The following is a 21,944-nucleotide window of genomic DNA, read 5'->3' as shown; positions in this document are numbered from 1 at the left end:
ATGAGGAAACTGAGGCAAACAGGGTTAACTGACATGCCCAAGGTCAAACAGCTATTAAATGTCTGAGGCTAGATTTGAAATCACGAAGAGGTCTCTTCCTGACTCCAGGCCTGGCACTCTATCCATTGTACCACCTAGCTGCCCATTGGAACAGTACTTTTAAATCTTGCCAAACTGATGAAATTAATAACACTGCTCAAATGAAATTGCATCTTGAAGCACTAATTGACCTTGTTGTCTAATTATTTTTAAAGCAAGGGTACTTAACCTGAGGTCTGTAAACTTGGATGGAAAAATACATCTTTATTTTCATTAACCTTTGATTTCCTTTTTAGTATTATGTATTTTATTTCATGTATTTAAAATCAACATTTTGGTTTCACACAAAGCCTCCAAAGGGGCCCATGGCATGAAAAAAGATTAAGAACCCTTGAACTATAAAAGATAATTTAGATATATTAAGGCAAGGAGGGTATTTGTAAAACTTGTTCACTTTGATCTGTCTTGGTTTGACTCAACTTCTGATATTTAATATGGCCTAGGAGATATACATACATACATACATACATACATACATACATATATATGTATGTATATATCTTTACCAGTACTCATTATGGAAAAGGGGAATATTGCTTCTATTAAGTAAATCAGAGACACATTGCTAACAACTTTATAATTTTTCCTTAGTTTTGACTAATGTGACTAGAATATGCTGCTTAGTGGAAACAACTCCATTGAAGTATTATGAGATCTGACTTAGTTTCCTTTCTTGAACTAGGAAGGAATATGGGAACCAGTGTTAGAGAAGAATTAAATGAGTATAATGCACTTTTGTCCACCTATAGATAGAAAGACCATATTGTGAAACTTTTCATTAAAAGTACTACATGAATTTTTCAACACATGGCAAGCTCAATGAGAACTCCCAATATGGGTAATATTAGTTATTCATTCTGCTTATTATAGATGCACCAGATTATATATTGGAGACCTGAATGATTCAACAGTTGCAAAATGAGCACATTCAGTCAAGTTTGTACTTAAACATACAGAGTATTTTGGTAATTTTCAACGAAGATTGGTTCCAATTGTTTGTAAAGTCATGTTCGAAAAAGCTAATATTTCACATTAAATGTTTTGTTGTATTGAATTGTGCTTTCTCTTTGTCAATAACACTGAAAACAATTTTTAAAGATGAATGAATGAAACAAAATGTTAAGATTAAATGTTATCAGGGGCAGCTAGGTGGCACAGTGGATAGAGCACCAGCCCTGGAGTCAGGAGTACCTGAGTTCAAATCTGGCCTCAGACACTTAATAATTACCTAGCTGTGTGGCCTTGGGCAAACCACTTAACCCCATTTGCCTTACAAAAAAAGATTAAATGATATCCATCTCTTTGGGGTTTATAAATGTGAATTTGCTCTAAATGACCAAATTCTCATCAGTGAAGAGTTGTCCTAGATAATAATGATGCCCACAAGAGGCAAGTCAACAAACATTTAGTAAACCCTATTATTGCCAGGCACTTTGCTAAGGCAATATAGAATAATGATTAAGGTCCTGTCAAAACTGAGATTCAAATCCTATCTCTGATATATATTAACTAAACAACAAGTAGAATCTTACAGAATTGTTGATTTCCATTATTGGAAGAAGATTCTACCCTAAGAGGTCCCTAAACTAATAGCTTCAAGCAAAAAGAAAATAATGATATACATAAAAATCAAGGAGTAAAATCATATGAAAGGGCAAAATTAATGAGACTAATTTAACAAACAGGAACATCTAAGAAGCAAACCAAAACAAACCACCTTCACTCCCTAACTGGAGCCATCACTTGAACTAGAGGTTCCATTATTCTCACTGAATTTCTATGATTGTATATCTCTGCAAGAAAAAGAATTGCATTGTTCTTAAGCTCAAATCATTAAAAAAAATCCATCACAGTAGATTTCCCTACTATTATTAATCTCAGTGGCTTTAAGCCAAAACTCTTCCTAAACCAAAATTTAGTGGTTTAAATTTTATTGAAAGCAATTAGTGAATAACAGGGGTAATCTACTACTTAGCCAGTTTTTTGAAAAATAACTTAATTGAGGAAACAGGTGTTACTAGTTAATCATTCTTCTTGCTGAATTTAATCATAGCATCCTACTGACAAATCAATCCAATAAAAGGACTGAACATTTTCTATCTACACACCTCAAACTCAGACATTTGCCCAAGAGAATGCTTTTAATTAAGGTGGGCTATTCACCATTAAGATGAAACCTGAAGAATGACTTTCAGATATATAAGTGTAACAAATGGATAAGGCTAATTATGGTGTCACCCAAATGACTTTAAATTTGCCTTCTAATGCTGATATAGTTATTTTGTAAGTGAAAATATATTTTTCTATGTTATGATAATATATATGATAAGAAAGTGCTTGCACTTAACAGTTTTGTAGAGCCTTGTTCAATTAATTCATTTGAGCGCACCCCAAAGTGACTAGTTTTATTACTACTCCCAATTTATGAATGAATAATATGATTGAATACTAGAAGCATCTGTCTTAGGTTGACCAACTATTAAATACTGACAGAGGAATTTGTAAACAAAACTCTACTTACTCAAAGAGCAGAAATTCTCTAACTATAAAATACTGTCTTTTAATAGTGATCTCATTTGAATGAGGGGTGTGGGGAAATTCCCAGAACAAATGACTAATTACCTCATTGTTGAAGAATAAAGGAGTTCATACTGTTTCAGATATGACTCTATGGTTTTGCAATGGAAATAAAATATGCCCATTAAAACCATGTTTGGCTTCCCTAAGATTTGCCTACAGAAAAAAAAATTAGTTGAAGGTCAATGGATATCACAGTAAGCTGACTGGGACCATGGGATGATTTGCAAAAATCTTGTGCAAACATTAAGTACTAAGGTGAGAAACATTCTTTATATGCAAATATAAATAATTGCTCTGTATCCATTCCTGTTATGCTATCAGATATTATTAGCTCAAGTAAAGAAATAAAACAAATATTGCCTTCTTAACTCACATGCCTGAATATGTCAGCACAGAAAACTAATAGCAAATGGGCTATAGAGCAGAACCTTGGTAATAGCAGTTAAGACATATGTATGAGTGAAATAACTTCCCTGTGTAATTCAATTACTCTTCCTATTTATATCCCAGTAGGTTTTTCTACATTTTATCTTTGATATTTCCCTTATTCCTTTAAGAAAATGTTGCAATAAAACAAATTTCCTACAGTAAAGTGGATACTAACTCTTTCTTGCACAGAAGCTGCCTTGGAGACTTGCCTTATTTCAGATTCCTTGAGGTTTATTTTATTTAGCTTCAGAAATTCAACCATGTAGCCATAGACAAAAAATTTTGGATGATAAAAAGGACCAGAAATTTGAGGCAGGTAAAGGCCTGTCAAGACATGACTGCTTCTGACGGTTTAAAATTTTTTTAAAAATTAGAATTTAGTAATAGATAAAAAGAACCAGAATTTTTTGGTGGGAGGAGGTATAGAATTTTTGTATTTCCTTGGGGATTATATACATAAGATTATTTATGGGTGATGACAGTAAAGTTCTCTTTTAAGATGTACATTAATGTGTATATAAGGAAGAGATTAATCTGGTTTGCTTTCAGAAATTGGATATTCTCTAACTGATCCCAAGCTGCCTGCCACTTGAAGACTGATATTCTCCTAGTAATAGTCACCAAGGAATACATGTATGTTATAAAAAATGAAAATTATTAACAAAAAAGATGATCGAAAAACATGATATGCATAAGCAGATCACAGATTATTTCTAATGATGGCTTGTGTTAAACAAATGATACAAAAGATAACCCAAGACTGGTAAAAAAGGTGAGCCAACAGATGGAAATTTTGAAGGTTAGTTTTTGTTAACAAGATACTAAAAACAAAAAGAAAAACATTGTTAATGGTTTCTAGAAAGTTGGGTAATATCACTTATATATTTTTTAAAGAATGGCTATGAATCGTAGAGGATGAGAATTTGTGTAAATATTGCCATCTATATGACTGGAGGAAGCAACCCCACTGATGATATCAATAAGTTTTTCAACATATTAATTTCTGTGTATAACCATTTCCCAGTATCAGGTATACTTTAAAAAATATCACTGAAATAAAATGAACACATGTGGTTTGGGAAAGCATAAACTTTTTTTGACATGTCACACCCATGTAAATACATTGATTTTTCTTTCTAGCTACACCACTTTGTACCTTTCTTGGGCTAAGCTTTACTGTTAATATATTCCTTTAACTATTTGCAAAGCAATAATAAATATTTAATGGCTTAGGAAAGGAAGACTCCTCATGCCTACTTCTAAATTACAGTTTAAAGACTCAAGACTATGTTGGTCTAAAATATATCTTCAAGTATTCTTTTGTTGTGTAGAGTACAACAGTAGTACCTTATTGCACATTATTTCTGGCAAATCTTATTTTTTAAAAAAATTCTTTCCTTCCTTCCTTTCTTCTCTTCCTCCTCCCTCCCTCCCTTCTTTCCTCCTTCCTTCCCTCCTTCCTTCCTTCCTTCCTTCCTTCCTTCCTTCCTTCCTTCCTTCCTTCCTTCCTTCCTTCCTTCCTTCCTTCCTTCCTTCAAAACTAATCGGGTACAGGGCAGCTGATAGCCCGGAATCCAGGAAGGATTGCTTTTCCCTTTCGGTAAAGGTCATCCCGGATGCCTTGGTTCATCCTCTGCACCAGAAGCTTCTCATACAACAGGGGATGGTAGGCCCCCAGAGTGCAGGCTGCATCATAGTATAGTTCATGATAGTGGCAGAGGTCAGTTTGTCGTACAGATGGAATATATTCATATACATGCACTTCTCTGCAAAGAGACATCATGATAAGTATTCCTGAAAAGGAAAGAAAAAAAAATCAAAATCCATTTTGAATTAAGAGGGTTCGGGTGGGGTAAGGATTTTAAGACTGGCAAGAAACTTTTTCCAGATCAGAGCTTGAGAACTGCATCATTTATTCCCATCTCTTCATTTTACAATTGAGGAAACTGAGGCCTATATAGGTGAAATGCTTTATAGAATCTGAGATTTAGAGTTGCATAGGACCTCAGAAGTCATCTGCTCCAACCACTTTAGTTTACAAATGAGAAAGATGAGGCCCAGAGAGGTAAAGTGACTTTAGGATCATAAATAGAGATTATAATATATAATAATAAACAGATTCATAGAGAAGGCACATCATACTTCATATAGTCTAATCCCTTCATTATAAAGATAAGTAATTTAAGATGAGAGAAGTTAAGGTCACACTGGTAACAAGTCACAGAAGCAGGTTGGTATTTCCATTGTTCAATCCTCAATAGTAAAACCCATCACCTCAATATTATCACTGTTTGCTTCAAGTATGTGATCTGAATATATCCACTGTATGATTCTAGTATTAAATACTAAGAGGAGAGGATCATGTTAGTGAACAGAATCTTAGACTCAAGACAAATGGAATTTTTTTTTAGGTTTTTTTTTTTTTGGTAAGGCAAATGGGGTTAATTGGCTTGCCCAAGGCCACGAAGCTAGGTAATTATTAAGTGTCTGAGACTGGATTTGAACCGAGGTACTCCTGACTCCAGGTCCCGTCCTTTATCTACTATGTCACCTAGCCTCCCTGACAAATGGTATTTTGGCTAAGATTAAGACACTGTTATTGATTCTACCTCCACAACATAGTTCACATTTATCTTTCTGTCACTCACATGACTACCACTGTAGCTCAGGCCCTCATCACTTGTTGTCTAGATTATTTTAGTAGTATCCTCTTTGATTACTTTGGATTCATTCTCTCCCCTCTTCAATTCATTTTCTACATAGCTGGCAAACTGATATTCCTAAAGCACAAGACACTCTTTAATCCAAGAAGGTCCTGTGAATTCCTATTGCCTCTGGCATAAAATACAAATTCTCATTTGGCTTTAACAAAGATTTTGACAATCTAATTCCAATTCCAATCTTTCTGGGTTGTACCACTTATTGTTTCCTTTCCATGATATGTCATGTCCTATTTTTATGTCTCCATGTCTAGACTGTGTCTCTCCTCATTTCTGCTTCAAACAATTCCTCAAATCTCAGGTCAAATGACTTTTCCTTTAGGAAGTATATTCTGAATCCTCAGCCCCAGTTTCTAGAGCCCTCCCAGCTGGAAGTTTCTTAGCATTAGCATTAGTTTTCCATAATAGAACACAAGCTCCTTGAGACAGGTATTGTTTTGTTGTTGCTTTTGTCCACAGAACCTAGAACATTAAAGTCTGGCATATAGCACCTTATAAATGTGTACTTAATTGAAGAATTATAAAAGGAAGGTCAGCAGTTCAAATCATTATGCATTTCACCTTTTTTCTCTATCTCTATATGTCACTGTTTTTTCTTCTCCTTTCAGTTTTACAAGTGTTTCCTCATTCTCTTCCACTGCCAACCTGTTTCATCTGCCCCTGATGCTTCATTATGCCCTTCTAAAGTAAAAGTGATCCATCTGGGTCCAAAGAAGAACAAGGAAGGATCATATACCATTCAAGACCTTCCAGAAGTCAACAAAAATCTGTGCCTCCTGAGGCCAGAATCCAGTGTGGCCCCAGCCTCAGAACACCCACCAGAGAAGATGAAAGAGTCTCCTTTGCCTGAAGAAGCTGTTTCCCACCATCATCTTGTCACTTTCAAATAGGCTCAACTAATATTGACAGTATCAATAACCTGCTTTGCTTTGTTTTGTTTTTTTATTAAAAGATCACTGGAAAATTAGGTATTTTTGTTCCTCGGTAATGATGTTTACCCTGTGGTAAATAGGTGAAACAATGCGTCTAAAGAAGTTCTTGCTGTTGCTTGTTCATTGATCTAGAAGAAGATCAATGACATCACAGAGTGATATCTTGAATTGGATTTGAGTGAGGCAGAACTGTGCAAAGTCATCAGCCTTGATCTTTCCTCCAGTCATTGAAATCTAGTGGCAAGAAAAAGGTCAAGACAACTGGCAATGATTCAAAGAAATAGAGGGTTCCAGATAAGCTTGTGTTAGAATTCTGCTTAATAGCCTTTTGACAACACAGGAGGTGATGTTGAGTGGCACAAAGCAAAATTAACCACCTTTATCTAGGTGGGCACCTCACTGAAGCAGTCATTAAACAGCAAGGGGAAAATGGTTAGATGAAGTGTCTCATTGATAACCTTAAGGGATTTTTCCCTGGACGGTCTTTTGTTTATTAAAAGGGAATTGTTTTGTCAGATCTTTTGATTTCATCAATGTAAAAAATTCAATGAGGAAACTCCCTTTACCAGTAAATTTTTTAGTATCTAGCCTGCAACTTAATAGTCTTAGAGAGTTGAGAGAAAAATGTGAAGTTAAATAACCTGTCCAGGGTCACATGGCCAGTATGTGTCAAAAGGAGGATTTGAACTTAGGTCTTCCTTATTCTGAAGTCAGCTCTATATCCACTATTCCACTCTGTGCCTCACCTGATATAAATATGATAGTACATTAAAGGAATGACTCAACCAATACTCTGAGAGATTTACCTACAGATTGTCTCACACCACAGGCTAGAAATTGTGCATAGAAAAAAAAAGAAATCTAAAAATCTCACTTAGATGAGATGAACTTTATTAGACCCATTAGATAAAGTCTTGATTGGGTAAACTTAGTCTGAACAACTAGATGTTTCAGTGGATAGATTGTCAGGGCCATCTTTCCGAATTCAAATCTGGCCTCAGACACTAGCTATGTAAACCTGGACAAGGCACTTCACCCTATTTATCTCAATTTCCTCATATGCAAAATGAGTTGGAGAAGAAAATGACAAACAATTCCAGTATGTCCTACTTGTACAAGAAAGTTTTAGAACTGGTACTGGTTATATTGTTATACTTCAGACCAGCAAATACAATGTTGCACACATAACTGCATTTGACATCAGAGTTTCAGGGATTGCATTTTTGTGTCATTTATCACCTGGAGGACCTGGGGCAAGCCATTTAACTTACCTGGATATCACATTTTCCTTATCTGCATGTACAATAAAAAGAGAATAGGTCTTTTGAGATCTCTTCTAGCTCTATGAGATCTCAAAATACCTATTCTTCTGAATGGGGGAACACAAGTTTGAAAAATCCCATGCCACTTGGACAAAATAAATTTGGTTTGGATAGGTCCTGTCATAATGGGAAAATGAGGTAGGAATATTCACTATTGAATGAATTTATGTTTATGAAAAGAAATTATGAATATTTAGCTATCACATGGAAATCCAGAGATGAAAATGAAACTAAAATGCTTCATAAACATCTAAAAATTAATGGCTTTTCTGGAGAACACTGCCTTTAAAAATATCATAATTTAGAGAAAAAATAACAAGAACAGGTTGATGACAAAACACACAACCTATGTCATTACCCTCTGAGCATTATTAAAATTAAGAATATCAACAGACTTGAATTTCTTTTCTGAAAATATTATGAATTACAGTTATCCCTTTCCCATCATGGGGGTTAGGGAATTGGCACTCCTGCTATCTGAAAATTTGTATAAAATGTTTTTGGCTCTCCCTTCATTCAGATAAGAAGTCTAAGTTTTTTCTTTTTCTTTTATGAGGTGTTTACAGTACCTATTATAAAATTTGGGTTAAATATTTGGTTACAAGCTATAGCTCAATAGTAAGTAAAAGTGCTGTATGAAAAGAAAATTTAAAAACAAAAATTTTATTTTTATTTATACTTATCTAGCAGAAAGCTCTTGATAATAGGTAGCAGCTTAATGTCTATTCAAGCCCCCCAAATCTGAATATATGTGATATTTTCCTCTGTCCTCTCCAGAAGTTTCTATATGATTTAGAATATGGATGTCATATTGTACTGTGATATTAGATTAAAAGAAAAAAATAGTTTTTAGAAACTTCTATAAAAAGATTTTGTTTGCTAAGTAATCAAGTTTTGTTTCCTAAAGTTTCCAACACTGATAAAAGCCTAAGCATTTTAAAAACTGAATAGGACTTTTGGCACTTAAAACAATTTAGAGATTTCTGGGTATGGTTTCAAATCAATCAAATGGGTAGACTCATGCTTTGGGGATTTGGCAAGCTGTTGGAAACCTTTAAACAGAATTTAATTAATGTTAAGTTTCTAATGCAGCCAATTTGTATGAATGAATCCATACTAGAGATTCTATTGAAAAAAAGAAATGTGTTAATTTCTTCTGGGCAATTTTAATGACTCAAGAGGATTTCATTTGCCAAAATGCATCTTGTGAATAGTGCATTATGCTTGTTCTTAGCAGACTAATTAAAAAAAAACAACCACCATCTAGACTAGTTATAATAAAATGTTTTAGAATGAGTGTAAAAGATGCTTTTATAAAAGACTGTAAAACACTGGAAGATAATTCAGAAGATAAGATTAAAATATCCTTGCTCCCTTCTGACATCAAAAACATTTCCTTTGTCTTATAGCTTACTTTTTTCTTGATCATTTAAAATTCACAAATACACCCATAATTTCTATGAACTGCTATGTTTAAATTGTATTTTGTATGTGTATATATTTTCAAATATATATAGGATGTGCACATATTAAGTATATTTATTAAGATATATCTGCCTGTACACACATATGCATATATTAATGCATGATATATAAATGTACTATAATCTTACATGTAAAATAAGATAATCATACACTAAAATATACTTCTAGAAGGTTATATCTACTTGTAAAAAATGAAGTCTAAAATTGAGGGAATTGTCTGGATAATTCAGGCTGATACAAACATTTTCAGATCAGTTGTTAAGACATTTACAGCAAACTGTTGCCTGAATTGTCCAACTATCACTAAATCTAATTTAAACTAATAGAATTGCTTTAAGGAAGCCAAAGAGAAATCCTTGAGGATTTGCTTAAAATCATCAGATAGGACTAGTGCTAATTAGGTATCAATTCAAAACATGTAAATGAGTGTTTTTAAAATGTGAGAAAATATCTTATTCTTGAGGGGGTATAAGACTTTCTTTTCCATCTTATTTATAAAATTAAATTATTTGGAGAAACTTCCCTCAACACCCAAGGAAATAGGGCAAGAATAATCTTTTTTCCATGTAAAAATGATTACAAATTCTGAATTTGACTTGGAGACTAGTAAGAGGAATAATTCTTCATTTCATTGAGAGTATATAAAGCCATGTTACTTTCACAGTCTGTAAAACCTTAACCATTTAACCAGTATGTTTAACTGTGATTTTAAATGTCTGTTCCTATTGTAAATGTTATCTCACTATATGCCACTACAATATTTAAAGCATTATCTGAAGCCATTATGAAAAGGAAATGAATACATGTGATATGATATACTTTGATTCATATAATTCAATCATACATATTATAGATATAAATTCAAACATAATAGAAATATCAAGAAATGCTCTCAAATCAAGTTTAGTACCATTTGCCAGGCACAATGTGAAGAGTGGGAGATACAAAGAAAGGCTAAAAATTAGTCTTGCTATTAAAGAACTCACTGATCCAATCAAGTTCCAAGAAGGAAAGAAACCCATGTCCTGTGTAGGTCAAGTTAAAAATGAATAGGGACTGTCTGAAAGAGCACCACAAATATCTTTCTGAAAAATTGGATTTGATACAGCATGCAGAAGAATGGGGTGATAGAAATATTTCTGGCACTAGGGACAGAAGATTTCAATTCAAATTCTAATTTTGTAACTTTCTATGCCATCTATGTGACCTTGGACAAATTACTGAACTTCTATGAGTTTAAGGTTCTTTTTTATGAGATGAGTGGTTTGAGTGAGATGACTGCTAAAATATTCCCTAGAGCCATATCTTTGATGTGTTTGAAATCCAAAGAAAATTCAAACCTAGTAAAACTCATGTAATGAAAGAGTTCTAGATTTAGAGTCATGAAGAGCTAGCCTCAAATCTTGGTTCTACCATTAAATATTTTGACCCTGGATAATAAACTAACTTCTCTGCACTTTTGTTCCTTATCTGTAAAAAGTGAAAGTTGGACTAAGTGACTTCTATATCTTGGAAGAACTATTTCCTCTTATCTATTTTACATACCACTCACTGTAAAACATAGAATGGAGAGAAGGTAGGCTTTTTTGTTTTAGGTTTTCGCAAGGCAAATGGGGTTAAGTGGCTTGCCCAAGGCCACACAGCTAGGCAATTATTAAGTGTCTGAGGCCAGATTTGAATCAGGTCCTCCTGACTCCAGGGTTAGTGCTCTATCCACTGTGCCACCTAGACACCCTGAATGTAGGCCATATTAAGATTTCCTTCCAGGGCAAGTAATAAGAAAAGTTGATGTCATTTACCAAAAGTATATATAATTTAAATATTAATTATTCAACTTTAACTAGGTTCATTGAAAATTAATGTTTGTAGAATATTTTTTAAAACCTTACCAATATATAATAGAATCATGCATTAATATATTAAGGACCTTTGGAAAGAAGTTTCAGGTTAATTTAGTATTGTATTCTTTGATTACAATTCATACATGGGATACATTGTTTATCTCAAAACATAAAATGGTTTTACCCATCATCATAATTATGATGTATTTTATAAAAACACAAATATAAATGCTAAGTGGCTTATAATGTGTTTCAGTGTTTGGAGTTTCAAGTGATACGTGGGAAGATTAAAATCCATAAAATGAAATAAAGTAGAAAAACAAAATTATGTGGCTTAGATATTTAAGTATATTTTCTTCTATTAAATAGCAATAATGTTCAATATTCAACAATCAACTATAAGCAAGGCAAAATGAATAAATACCATTTTTTGCTCACAAGGATTTCACACTCTCACCAGTGAATACTATTTATTTATCTAATTATATATAGAAACATATACATATCTCTATATAAACATGAATAATATAATTAATAATTGATAAATAACAAAATTTGAGAAAAGACTAAGAAATAGTAATTCAGAAGATCAGATAAGGTTTCAGAGAATGTGGAAACTTCACAGAGTATATCAAAGATGTAGAACTATTATATTAAACTTTTAAATTCAAACTACCTAAGTACAAAGATCCACTTGCATAGATATTTTCATAGCTGCTTCCATGTCTTTGCAATAACTACCCCCGATTCGCAGAATATTCTCTTTCCCCATTTCCATCTCTAAGAATCTCTGCTCACCTTTATAAAGTATTTTTGTCCACATGGCATTATGCTTGGCATTATACAAAGAAATTAAAGCTTCACTGTCTTTTCCTTTGGTTGTTTATCATCTAGGATAAACAGCTCATAAATCTATATCTATGCGTGTGTGTGTGTGTGTGTGTGTGTGTGTGTGTGTGTGTGTGTGTAAGTGTATGTGTATGAAAATGGCCTCAAATTCATGAATGGCTGGCTTCCCCATATTTGTGCCCCACTCTGGTAGAGACCCTAACTCTTTCCTACAAGATAAGGAGACTTGCAAAATATGAATGTAATCTTTTGTATAAAAGTGGATAGTGATGCTGAGTTAGGAGTAGATCAAGGAGTTTTTTAAAAAAATGAAGTTTTAGACAATCATTATGTTAAGAAGTAGAAATTGGAAGAAACTGGAAGACTACCCATCAAGTAAGTTTATTAAAGTGAAACCTATTTTAAGAGAAGATTAAGTTAGGTAATTTATGAATTTTTTTGAATCTAATATTACATGATGCTAAACTGTGAAAAGGAGTCAACAAACATTTATTAAGTACTTACTATATGGAAAATAGGTGGATACCCTGTCTGTGTAATTGAGGGGGGTTGTTGAAGGGGTTGAAGAGGACTTGAGGTCTTGAGGTGGCCCTCAACTTAGCACAAAATTCCTTTTTTAAATTGTATTTAACTACACTATAGTCTGAAATTCTACTCTTTTAAAATATGAATACTGCTGTAGTAGTAGTTAATTAAAGGCTATCAATTATCTCAATCCACCCTTAATCTAATGATTCTTTTGCTTTCCTTCTGAAATTTGGCTAAGATTAATTAACTGAATTTCAATTCAATTCAACAAGCATTTATTAGGTGTCAACACTGTGCAAAACCCTATAAATACAGAAACACAAAAAATGAATAATCCCTTCAAGAAGCATATACTAGTTAAGGGATGCAATTTGTATGTAAAGGAAAGGTTTGTGGATAACATTTGTAAGACATAAAATGAAAGGAAAAGAAGACTGAATCAGAAATACTTATATAGATGAACATCAGGGACAACTGAGAGGGGAGTCAATTCAGAAGGAACTAGAATTTGGGAGATAGGGGAGAGAGAGAGAGAGAGAGAGAGAGAGAGAGAGAGAGAGAGAGAGAGAGAGAGAGAGAGAGAGAGAGAGAGAGAGAGAGAGAGAGAGACAGACAGACCTGTGTGTGCTTAATACATATTTTCCCTCCTTGATATTTTATGGGGAACTGCCCCCTTTCTCCAGGATTCTTGGAAGATATTTCACTTCCAGAAGCCACCTTCTCCTCCATCTCATATTTCTATGCCCCCAAATCCAAGAAGAACTGAGACTAATATAATTATTATAATATAATATATTAAATTTTATGGATTTACTTATTAACCCAGTCATAACATAGCATTGCTTTAATGGGAAGTTGTTTTCTAAGTTCCAAACAACTGAAATATGAAAAAAACTTTCAGGAGAGAACATATTTTTGTAAGTCAAAAATTGACTATATAATGGAGACACAGATGAATGAACAAAAACCTAATTTGAGCCAAAGATGTGTGGAAAGCTGAAGTATTCTTCTCCTTGTACTGCATTAGAAAAGATAAATAGACTTACATTTCATAAGTTATCTCATAGAGGCATACACATACAATTAGAAAGAAGTTTGCTCACACTGACTTACTTTGAGCCTGAACCTAGTATTAATTATAAGAAGCAAAATCCAATGAAAATTACCATTCTCCTCATTTTTAAGGCTAAAAATATCCCTCATCCACTATCTAGACTAGCACAAAAACTTTTAGAGGTTGAAGCTTCTGAAGCACACTAATCTACCTAAAGGGTCTTTTTGTTCAGTAACTGATACAACTGATTTTGGCACTAAAGGTATCTCAAAAATGATGAGGTTGAATGACAAAAAGTCAATATCTTTTTCTGCATGACCTCAGAACATGGAAGGAGAATTTGCGGGATTCCTTTCTGTAACAGAAGAAAGACACATATTGATTTATTTTCATTTTTATGTCAAATAAATTGAGTTGTGGGTAAAGATAATTTTCCAAAGAAGGACATCAGATAAATTGAACAATGAGTTTCATTCCAAAGAAGGACATCAGATAAATTGAACAATGAGTTTCATCTATTTTTAGGCATATTTTTGAGGAAGAGCAAAGGGGTAATAGAAACTGAAATAACAGATGAAAAGGATATTCATAAGGAAAGAACCATAACTTTACCAAATAATTGTTGAGACAGAAAAGAAAGCTGATTCAACATTGATTTAGAAAGCAATGCACTTAACTAAACTTTCTATTTAGAAAAAGAAAGGGCAATTTTCAGTTCAAAAAGTTGACCCTAATTTTAAGAAAGCACAGATGGTAGTGGAGCCAAGATGGCATCATGGAGGCAGGAATTCTCAGAAATTCTCTTTCAGAATGCTTCTAAATACCTTAACATTATGATTCTAACAAAATTCTAGAGTGGCAGAATCCACAGAAAGACCAAAGGAAATAATTTTCCAGTCAAAGATAACTTGGAAGATCTGCAGGTAGTTTTAATTCCATCAGGGTTGGAAGGGGCCATAGGAATAAATGCACCAAATTCTTCCAAGAACACAGGGAACTTGAATCCCTGGGGGGCACCTGGGTTTTTAGCAGCAGAGTGGTTTCCAGACCTCACAACTCAAGGATAACAAAGGGCAACTTGGAAGCTCAGTGGGAAAACTCTGTCAGAGTAAGTGTGCAGCCCAGGTCTCAGTTCAGCCCTGGTCCCAGGAAATGGAAGCAGGCCTGTGGAGCCACCCAGCTGTTGCTTCCAGATTATTTGGCCCACATTTGGTAAGGGGGAGACCACTTAGGTCTCTCTGCTATCCCTGGGACAGGACTCTACTACTTTGTTCATATTCATACCGCTATCTCAGTCTGGGACCCACTATTGCCAGAGCAGAGCAGGGACCGTGCTCATAGCTCCAGGTTAGAGGGAATTACTTGTGGTCATCTACAGACTACAGCACAGGCAGAAGAGAAGTCAGAAACTCTCAGAAGACCTTGAGGGAATTGAGGTCCTTGGGGGAATGTCCCCCAAACACTAGAAAACTTGGTAAGGATGTTAAAACCAGGTCATAGGCTGGGGAAATTAGTAAACAGAAAAAAAAGAACCTGAACATAGATAATAACTTTGACTCCATGGAGGATCAAAACATACACACTCAAAAGACAACAAAGTCAAAGCTTCTATATCCAAAGACTCCAAGAAAAATAGGAATTGGGTTCAGGCTATGAAAGAACTCAAGAAAAAAGATTTTGGAAAATTAAGAGAGGTAGAGGAAAAATCAGTAAGAGAAACGAAAGTGATACAGGAAAATCATGAAAACTGGGGTAGGAACTTAGTGAAGGAGGTACAAAAATAACCAAGGAAAACAATATTTAAAAGCTAGTTTAAGTCAAATGGGGAAAAGGCAGTCTAAAAGGTCAATGAGGAGAAGAATGCCTTAAAAAAGTAGATTTGGCCAGATGGAAAAGGAGATCAGAAAATTCTTCGAAGAATGTAGAATGGAGCTAAAGGAAGAAATCAAGAAATCAAGAAATAATAAAATAAAAAGCAAAAGAATTAAAAGCTAGAAGAAAATGTGAAATCTCATTGGAAAAAAGAACTGACCTAGAGAATGGATTCAGGAGAGATAATTTGAAAAATATTGGGCTACCTGAAATCCATGACTAGGAAAAGAGCCTTAACTTCATTTTTAAAGAATTTCTCCAGGAAATTTGCCCTGATATCCTAGAAGCAGAAGGAATCCACCAATTACTCCCTGAAAGAAATCCCCCCCCAAAAGAACTCCCATGAATACTATACTCAAATTCCAGAACTCCCAAGTCAGAGAAAATAATAAAAGTAGCCAGAAAGAAACAATTTAAATATCATGACATCACAGTCAGGATTTACACAGGCCTTAGCAGCTTCTATATTAAGGGCTTGTAATATGATATTCTGGAAGGCAAAAGAATTTGGATTATAACCTAGAATCAACTACTCATCAAAACTGAATATTCTCTTTCAGGGGAAAAGATGGACATTCAATGAAATAGGGAAATATCAAACTTTACTGTTGAAATGTCTAGAGTTGAAAAGAAAGTTTGATTTCCAAGTACAGGACTCAGGTATAGAAGGATAAATTATGAGGAATTGAATGATGTTGAACTGCATGTATTCCTGCATGGGAAGATGATCCCAAGAACTTATATGAACCTTATTTATTAGAGCAGTTAGGAGGAGTTTTTATAGACAAGACACAGGAGGGAGCTGAATATGGAGGTATATCATAAAGATAGTGTCAGTGGGAGAAAATGGAATATCCTGGGAGAAATGGAAAGGAGAGGTAGAATGGACTAAGATATTTCATGTAAAAGAGTGAAGAAAAAGCTGTTGCAATGGAATGGAAGGGGGTTAAAATGAGAGGAAATGAGTGAACCTTCATTCTCATCAGAAATGGCTCAGATAGGAAACAACATATACACTCAGTAGAATATGGAAATCTATCCTACCTTAGAGGAAAAAGGAGAGGAAGAGAGGAAGGGGATGGGAGAAAGGAGACAGGGAGAGGGGTGGGGAGGTGTAAGTGATAGAGGAGAGGGAAGATTGTGGGAAATGGTAATCAGATACAAGACACTTTTTTCTTTTTCTTTTTTTTTCAAGGGGGCTGGGTGGCTTGCCAGAGTTCACATGGCTGGGTGATTGTTGAGTGTCTGAGACTGGATTTGGGCTTGGATTCTCCTGGTTCCAGGGTCAATGCTCTGCTGTGCTACTTGGCTGCTCCACAACACATTTTGGTGGGGGGGAGTCAAAGCAGAGAGAGAATAGAATAAGTGAGATTGGGGAGGAATTGATGGGGGGAATACAATTAGTAACAGCAATTATAGGAAGAAAATATTGAAGCAACTTCTCTGAGGAACTTATGTGAAAGTGTGATCTATCCCATAGCCAGAACTGATGGTATCTCAACAAAGGCTGAAGTACACTTTTTTCCCCTTTTTTTCTTATTATTTTTTGTGAGGCTTCTCTAACTTTGTGGGAAAGGGGGGAATATGTTTACTTTTACAAGATTATTTTAGTAATGTGTAAAGAAATTTAAAAAGAGCACAGGGAAAAGGAAATATGGAATGGAATCACAGAATGGCAGATCTTCTTGGTGATAGATTTCTTAAGCATAAGTTGATTACATGAAGTATTCTTATATAATCAAAAGAGAGGTTAAAGGAACCCCTTTAAAGTTTAGAGTCAGTTTGGAATTTCCATTTATAAAGAAAATGGCTTCAAAAAATAAAGGAGATAATGCACCTCCCTCCCTTTCTTGTAGAAATGGATGACTATAGGCATGGAGCATTTTATATAGAATGTTAATAAGTTGGTTTCACTGAACTGCTTTTTTCCTTTCTCTATTTTGTACTACAATGACTGACTTTCTGGGAGAAGAAGGAAATGTATTTGCAAATGATGATTAGTCATTCTCTAATAAATGAATGGTAAAATACATCAACAGGTAATTATTAAAAGAAAATAATAAATTATGAATTATCATATGAGTAAATCTCTAAATCACAAATAATGAGAAAAATTAAAATTAAAATAGTTCACATCTATAAAATCAGTAGGTTACATTAAATGACTTCTTAAGTCCCTTCCAACTCTAAACCTATGATTCCATGAACTCTCTTTTAGTGTCTAAATGGAATAGTATTTTCCCCCCTCTCAAAAAATACAAAGTATCTAGTTAAAGCTGATTACTTTAGGAAAACAATGATAGGAGATGAATTTATAGACCATAACATAGCAGTAATGTTAATTTGAAATAATTTATCCAAAACAGGAGCAATAGCTAAGACCAGAAATTGTTTTAAGATTCTTTCTGTATGTCTAAATCTGTGCAAGGGAATGTAGGGATCCAAAAGGAGTAGAAATCAAGGTAGAGTTTTATTAAATGCAATTTACTTGAGTTATTTGTGTATTATAATTCAATAACACATTTAAACATAATTAATAGAAGCTACATTCCATTAAAAACAAGGTTGGAGTAGCTCTTCTCCATAGTACATTCTAATTCTAAATTCTATATTTTAATAATTCTGTTAACTCTCACCATGTCCTTGTTGGCAATGGAAATCAGGAAATAGCAGAGAATTAGAATTCTTTGTTTTTTCATCTCTTTCTGAAAGAGAAATCTACTATTTTTTAAAGTACTTCTGAAGGAAGGTACCTTATTTAATTTTTAATAAGCAACCCCAAGAGTTTAATACATTGCTCTGTATGCTTTAGGTGATTCCAGAGTTAATGGACTGAAGATAGTAATGACAGTAGCACTTTTGAAATTAAAGGAAATTTTCTTTCAACCTTCATTTATTGAGGAAGCCATTTCTACACCTTGAGCTATTGAATCTACAGGCATATAAAAGGATATCTGATAGTCTCCCTTTGCATTTTAAAGTGTTTTGTTCTAATCTAGTAATAATCACATGAATTCATAAAAGACAACCTTCTAAAGAAGGATTTATTAAACTTCTGTCACATCCTATAATGTTACTTATGTACTATCCCATTCTTTATAGTCTTTGCTGGAAAACTCTGTCATGTATTCTCTCTTAAAGGAATAGGATCTTTTCTCTGCAAATGAAGAAGAGATGAAGACCTTGGGATTTCACATGAGCAATTGAGACCCAGTGTCAAAGATTTCCATTTCCATGATATTTAGAACACTATTAAGCAGACTCATATCCTAACTCTCATGAATTGTACATCAAAAACTATATTACTTTTGTATCCCAAAGTTGCACACCTCAACTCTGCAGCTTTATACATTGTTAACCCTAAGTATACCAACATTATTTCTTTAAATCTTTCTCCCTTGCTCCTTACACAATATCTTACCTTATTTTTTCAGTTTTAATCATTTTCTCACTCTTCCAATCTAATATGTACTATATATCTACCTGCTGGGTCCCTTTGGTAGTATGCAAACTACCTAAGGGGTAGGGTGGGTTCTTTGTTTTGTCCTTGTATACCACTGTCTTACACATAATAGGTATTGAATAAATGTTTATTGAGTGGCATTTAACTGAATTGAAATGCATTGTATCCAGTCTTCACATGGAAGGAATTATTTCTACAACATACTTTACAAGGTTTTTGCTTAAAAACATCCATTGAGGGATAATTCAAGCCCTTCAAAGATATTTCATTCTAGGTGTGAAGAACTTTTAATTATTAATTTTCCCTTTTCATCCAGCCTAAATAAAAGATTAGATTGGACAGTCTCTGAGGTCTTGTCCAGATCTCTATCTTATATAAATCTTCCTGGGTGCATGTTCCACATAATGCTACTATTTCAGTCCTTGAGGGGCAGAGCAGGATAAATCTAATCTTTCTTTCACTTTCACTTGAAAATCAAATATTTAAAAGTACTGATTATATCCCAAAGTCTTCTCTTGTTAAGGAAGCCCCAGATTCTTCAACTTGTCCTCAAATGGTATGGTCTCTATTCTCTATCAACCTGGTCCTCTAGCAACCTGATTACTAGAAAGATTCTTAACAATTTTTGTATCATGGAAACTTTTGGCAGTATGGCAAAACCTATAGACTTCTCAAAATGTTTTAAAATGGGAAAATTAAAATACACAGCATTACAAATGAAATCAATTATATTGAAATATAGTAATAAAATTTAAAAATAATCATTCTTAGATTGCAGGTTAAGAACCCCTCCCTCTACTGAATACTTTCCAATTTATCAATGTCCTTCCTAAATTTTGAACTAGAACAGAACACAACACTCTAGATGTGATCTGCCAAGGGACAAGTACAGTAATCTTATCAGTTCCTTAATCATCAATATGATAACTCTCAATGAAACCTAATATAACTTTTTGTTTTGTTCCCAACATTATACCACTGATTTGTGTGGAAACTGTCATTCAATTACATTTCTAGATGTTTTCTTGACAAACTTCTTTAGTCAAACCTCTCTTTACTCCAGTTCTCAAGTTGTATAGTTGTTCTTTAATCTAAATTAGAACTTTATATTTATTGATATAAAATTTCAGTTTGTTAGATACAATTCATTGTTTTAGATGATTGCTATCTTTTTGGGTTCAGACTGGATTATTCAATTTCTTAGCTACCCATTCTAGGTTCATATCAACTCTAAAAGTGAAAGCATACTTTTATCCAAATCACTGATAAAAACATTCAATGACATGAGACCAAAAGTCCTGGATCTATCACTTCATCTCTCTTAGCATCTGTTTTCTTATCTGTAAAATGTTGGGGTGGAATTAGTTTATCTCCCCAGTCCCTATCAGCTCTAAATCTATGATTCTATGATACAGCCCTTGGGTACTTCTTCCTGAACCACATCAATGAAGGGGTCATGTACAATCATTCTTGCTGATTATGAAGCTAGCATTCAGTTTTTGTAGATATTGGCATAGCAGCAGGTACTAGAAAAACCAATACAGAAGAATTTAATGATAATTGTCCAATTTTTATTATATAATCTTTATTATATATTTGGTTTTCATCATTCTCCCATAAGAGTACTAACACCATCATTAAAACTCTTGGACTAATTCTTTTTTTTTTCAGTCATTCTTATGCACCTACCTATGAAACCAGAAGATGGGGGATTTGGCTGAATCTTTTCTTTAGTGTTCTCTTGAATAATGTCCCAGAGTTGCCAAATAAATTTAGGATGAAGAATATAAAAGGGTTGATTTGGGTTCTTCCTGCGATGCTGAATATAAGGAGTGAAGAGATTGTAATCTGGCTTCTTATACCACTGTGGGGAAAAAGATCAAGGACATCAATTCCAGTAGATTCAGTATCTTTTTGCACAGAAAATGTATCAACACAGTCTCCTAAACAACAGCGCAATGAACATCTAATACATATTCGTGGAGCAATCTAAGGAGGTAAATTGAAGAAGAAAAAAATTGAAGAGTAAAAGAAACCTTAATTCAGTCTTCTGCAACCTGCTCAGTTCTCTAGGAGGGAAAATCCATGAGATATTGGATAAAAGGAAGGTGGAAAACAAGGAAAAAGTATCATATGACTCATTTTTTCCATCCTTTTTTTTTTTGCTTCAGAATTTGATCGAATGAGTATATAGACTATGCGACTTCCAATTTGCCCACATTCTCTCTGGGATAATAACTCCAACTAGACTTGACTTTCTAGATGTCAGGCTCCTTGGAATTAGGTGCTATTTATAATCCACACAGAAAAGAGGAAGAAACAATGCAATGATAGGAGGGTGAACCCTTTTTTTTCATGGAAATAAAAAAAAAAGTTTGCTATAGTCTAGAAAAATGATGCATAACTCTGGGGACTAATAGCTATTTTTCACCCTCCTCTCTTCCCCTGGTCTCACATTGCCATGGTATCATCTATCTTGATATCACAGATAAAATTCACTTGTATTTTCTTAGCTAGTATTATCACTACTGTTGTTATTATTTATATTTAGAATATAATTTGCATGATATATGGAATTATTATATAGTGCATATAGCAAAAAGTCAGGTTTTATAGATATCACCTTATGCACTATTATGTCCATTAATTAGAATGTAGGTCCCTTGAGCACAGGTAATATCATTTTAGTATTCCCAGTGCTTAGCACAGTGTCTTAAGCAGCTAATAGATGCTTATTTTTCAAATGGTCATTTTGATCCTATTAGTCTTA

At 33.9% G+C, this 21,944-nt stretch overlaps 2 protein-coding genes across 5 annotated transcripts in view; one reads left to right on the top strand and one right to left on the bottom strand.

Annotated features, from left to right (window-relative positions):
* Nucleotides 1-9,639, top strand: part of LOC141491330 (pinopsin-like) — a 291,048-nt gene extending 281,409 nt beyond the window's left edge. Inside the window, exon 2 of one of the 2 annotated variants that reach the window (XR_012469564.1) lies at nucleotides 6,437-6,525. Coding sequence is in view for 1 of the 2 variants with exons in the window: in XM_074192172.1 (XP_074048273.1) it covers nucleotides 6,437-6,718 (282 nt within the window). In the remaining variant the exon portion in view is untranslated. Of the gene's footprint in view, nucleotides 1-6,436 lie in introns of both variants that reach the window. The other variant, XM_074192172.1, reaches the window with a different exon arrangement.
* Nucleotides 4,555-21,944, bottom strand: part of ST6GAL2 (ST6 beta-galactoside alpha-2,6-sialyltransferase 2) — a 106,711-nt gene continuing 89,321 nt past the window's right edge. For all 3 annotated transcript variants that reach the window (XM_074192169.1, XM_074192171.1, XM_074192170.1), the window contains exons 5-6: nucleotides 20,864-21,038; nucleotides 4,555-4,902 (exon numbers count right to left, since the gene is read on the bottom strand). In XM_074192169.1, coding sequence (XP_074048270.1) covers nucleotides 4,649-4,902; nucleotides 20,864-21,038 — 429 coding nt within the window. In that variant the 3' untranslated portion in view covers nucleotides 4,555-4,648. The remainder of the gene's footprint in view (nucleotides 4,903-20,863; nucleotides 21,039-21,944) is intronic.

The sequence above is a fragment of the Macrotis lagotis genome, chromosome 6 (genome assembly GCF_037893015.1).
Source record: "Macrotis lagotis isolate mMagLag1 chromosome 6, bilby.v1.9.chrom.fasta, whole genome shotgun sequence".
Lineage (NCBI taxonomy): Eukaryota > Metazoa > Chordata > Mammalia > Peramelemorphia > Peramelidae > Macrotis > Macrotis lagotis.
This window is presented reverse-complemented; position numbering and strand designations above follow the sequence as displayed.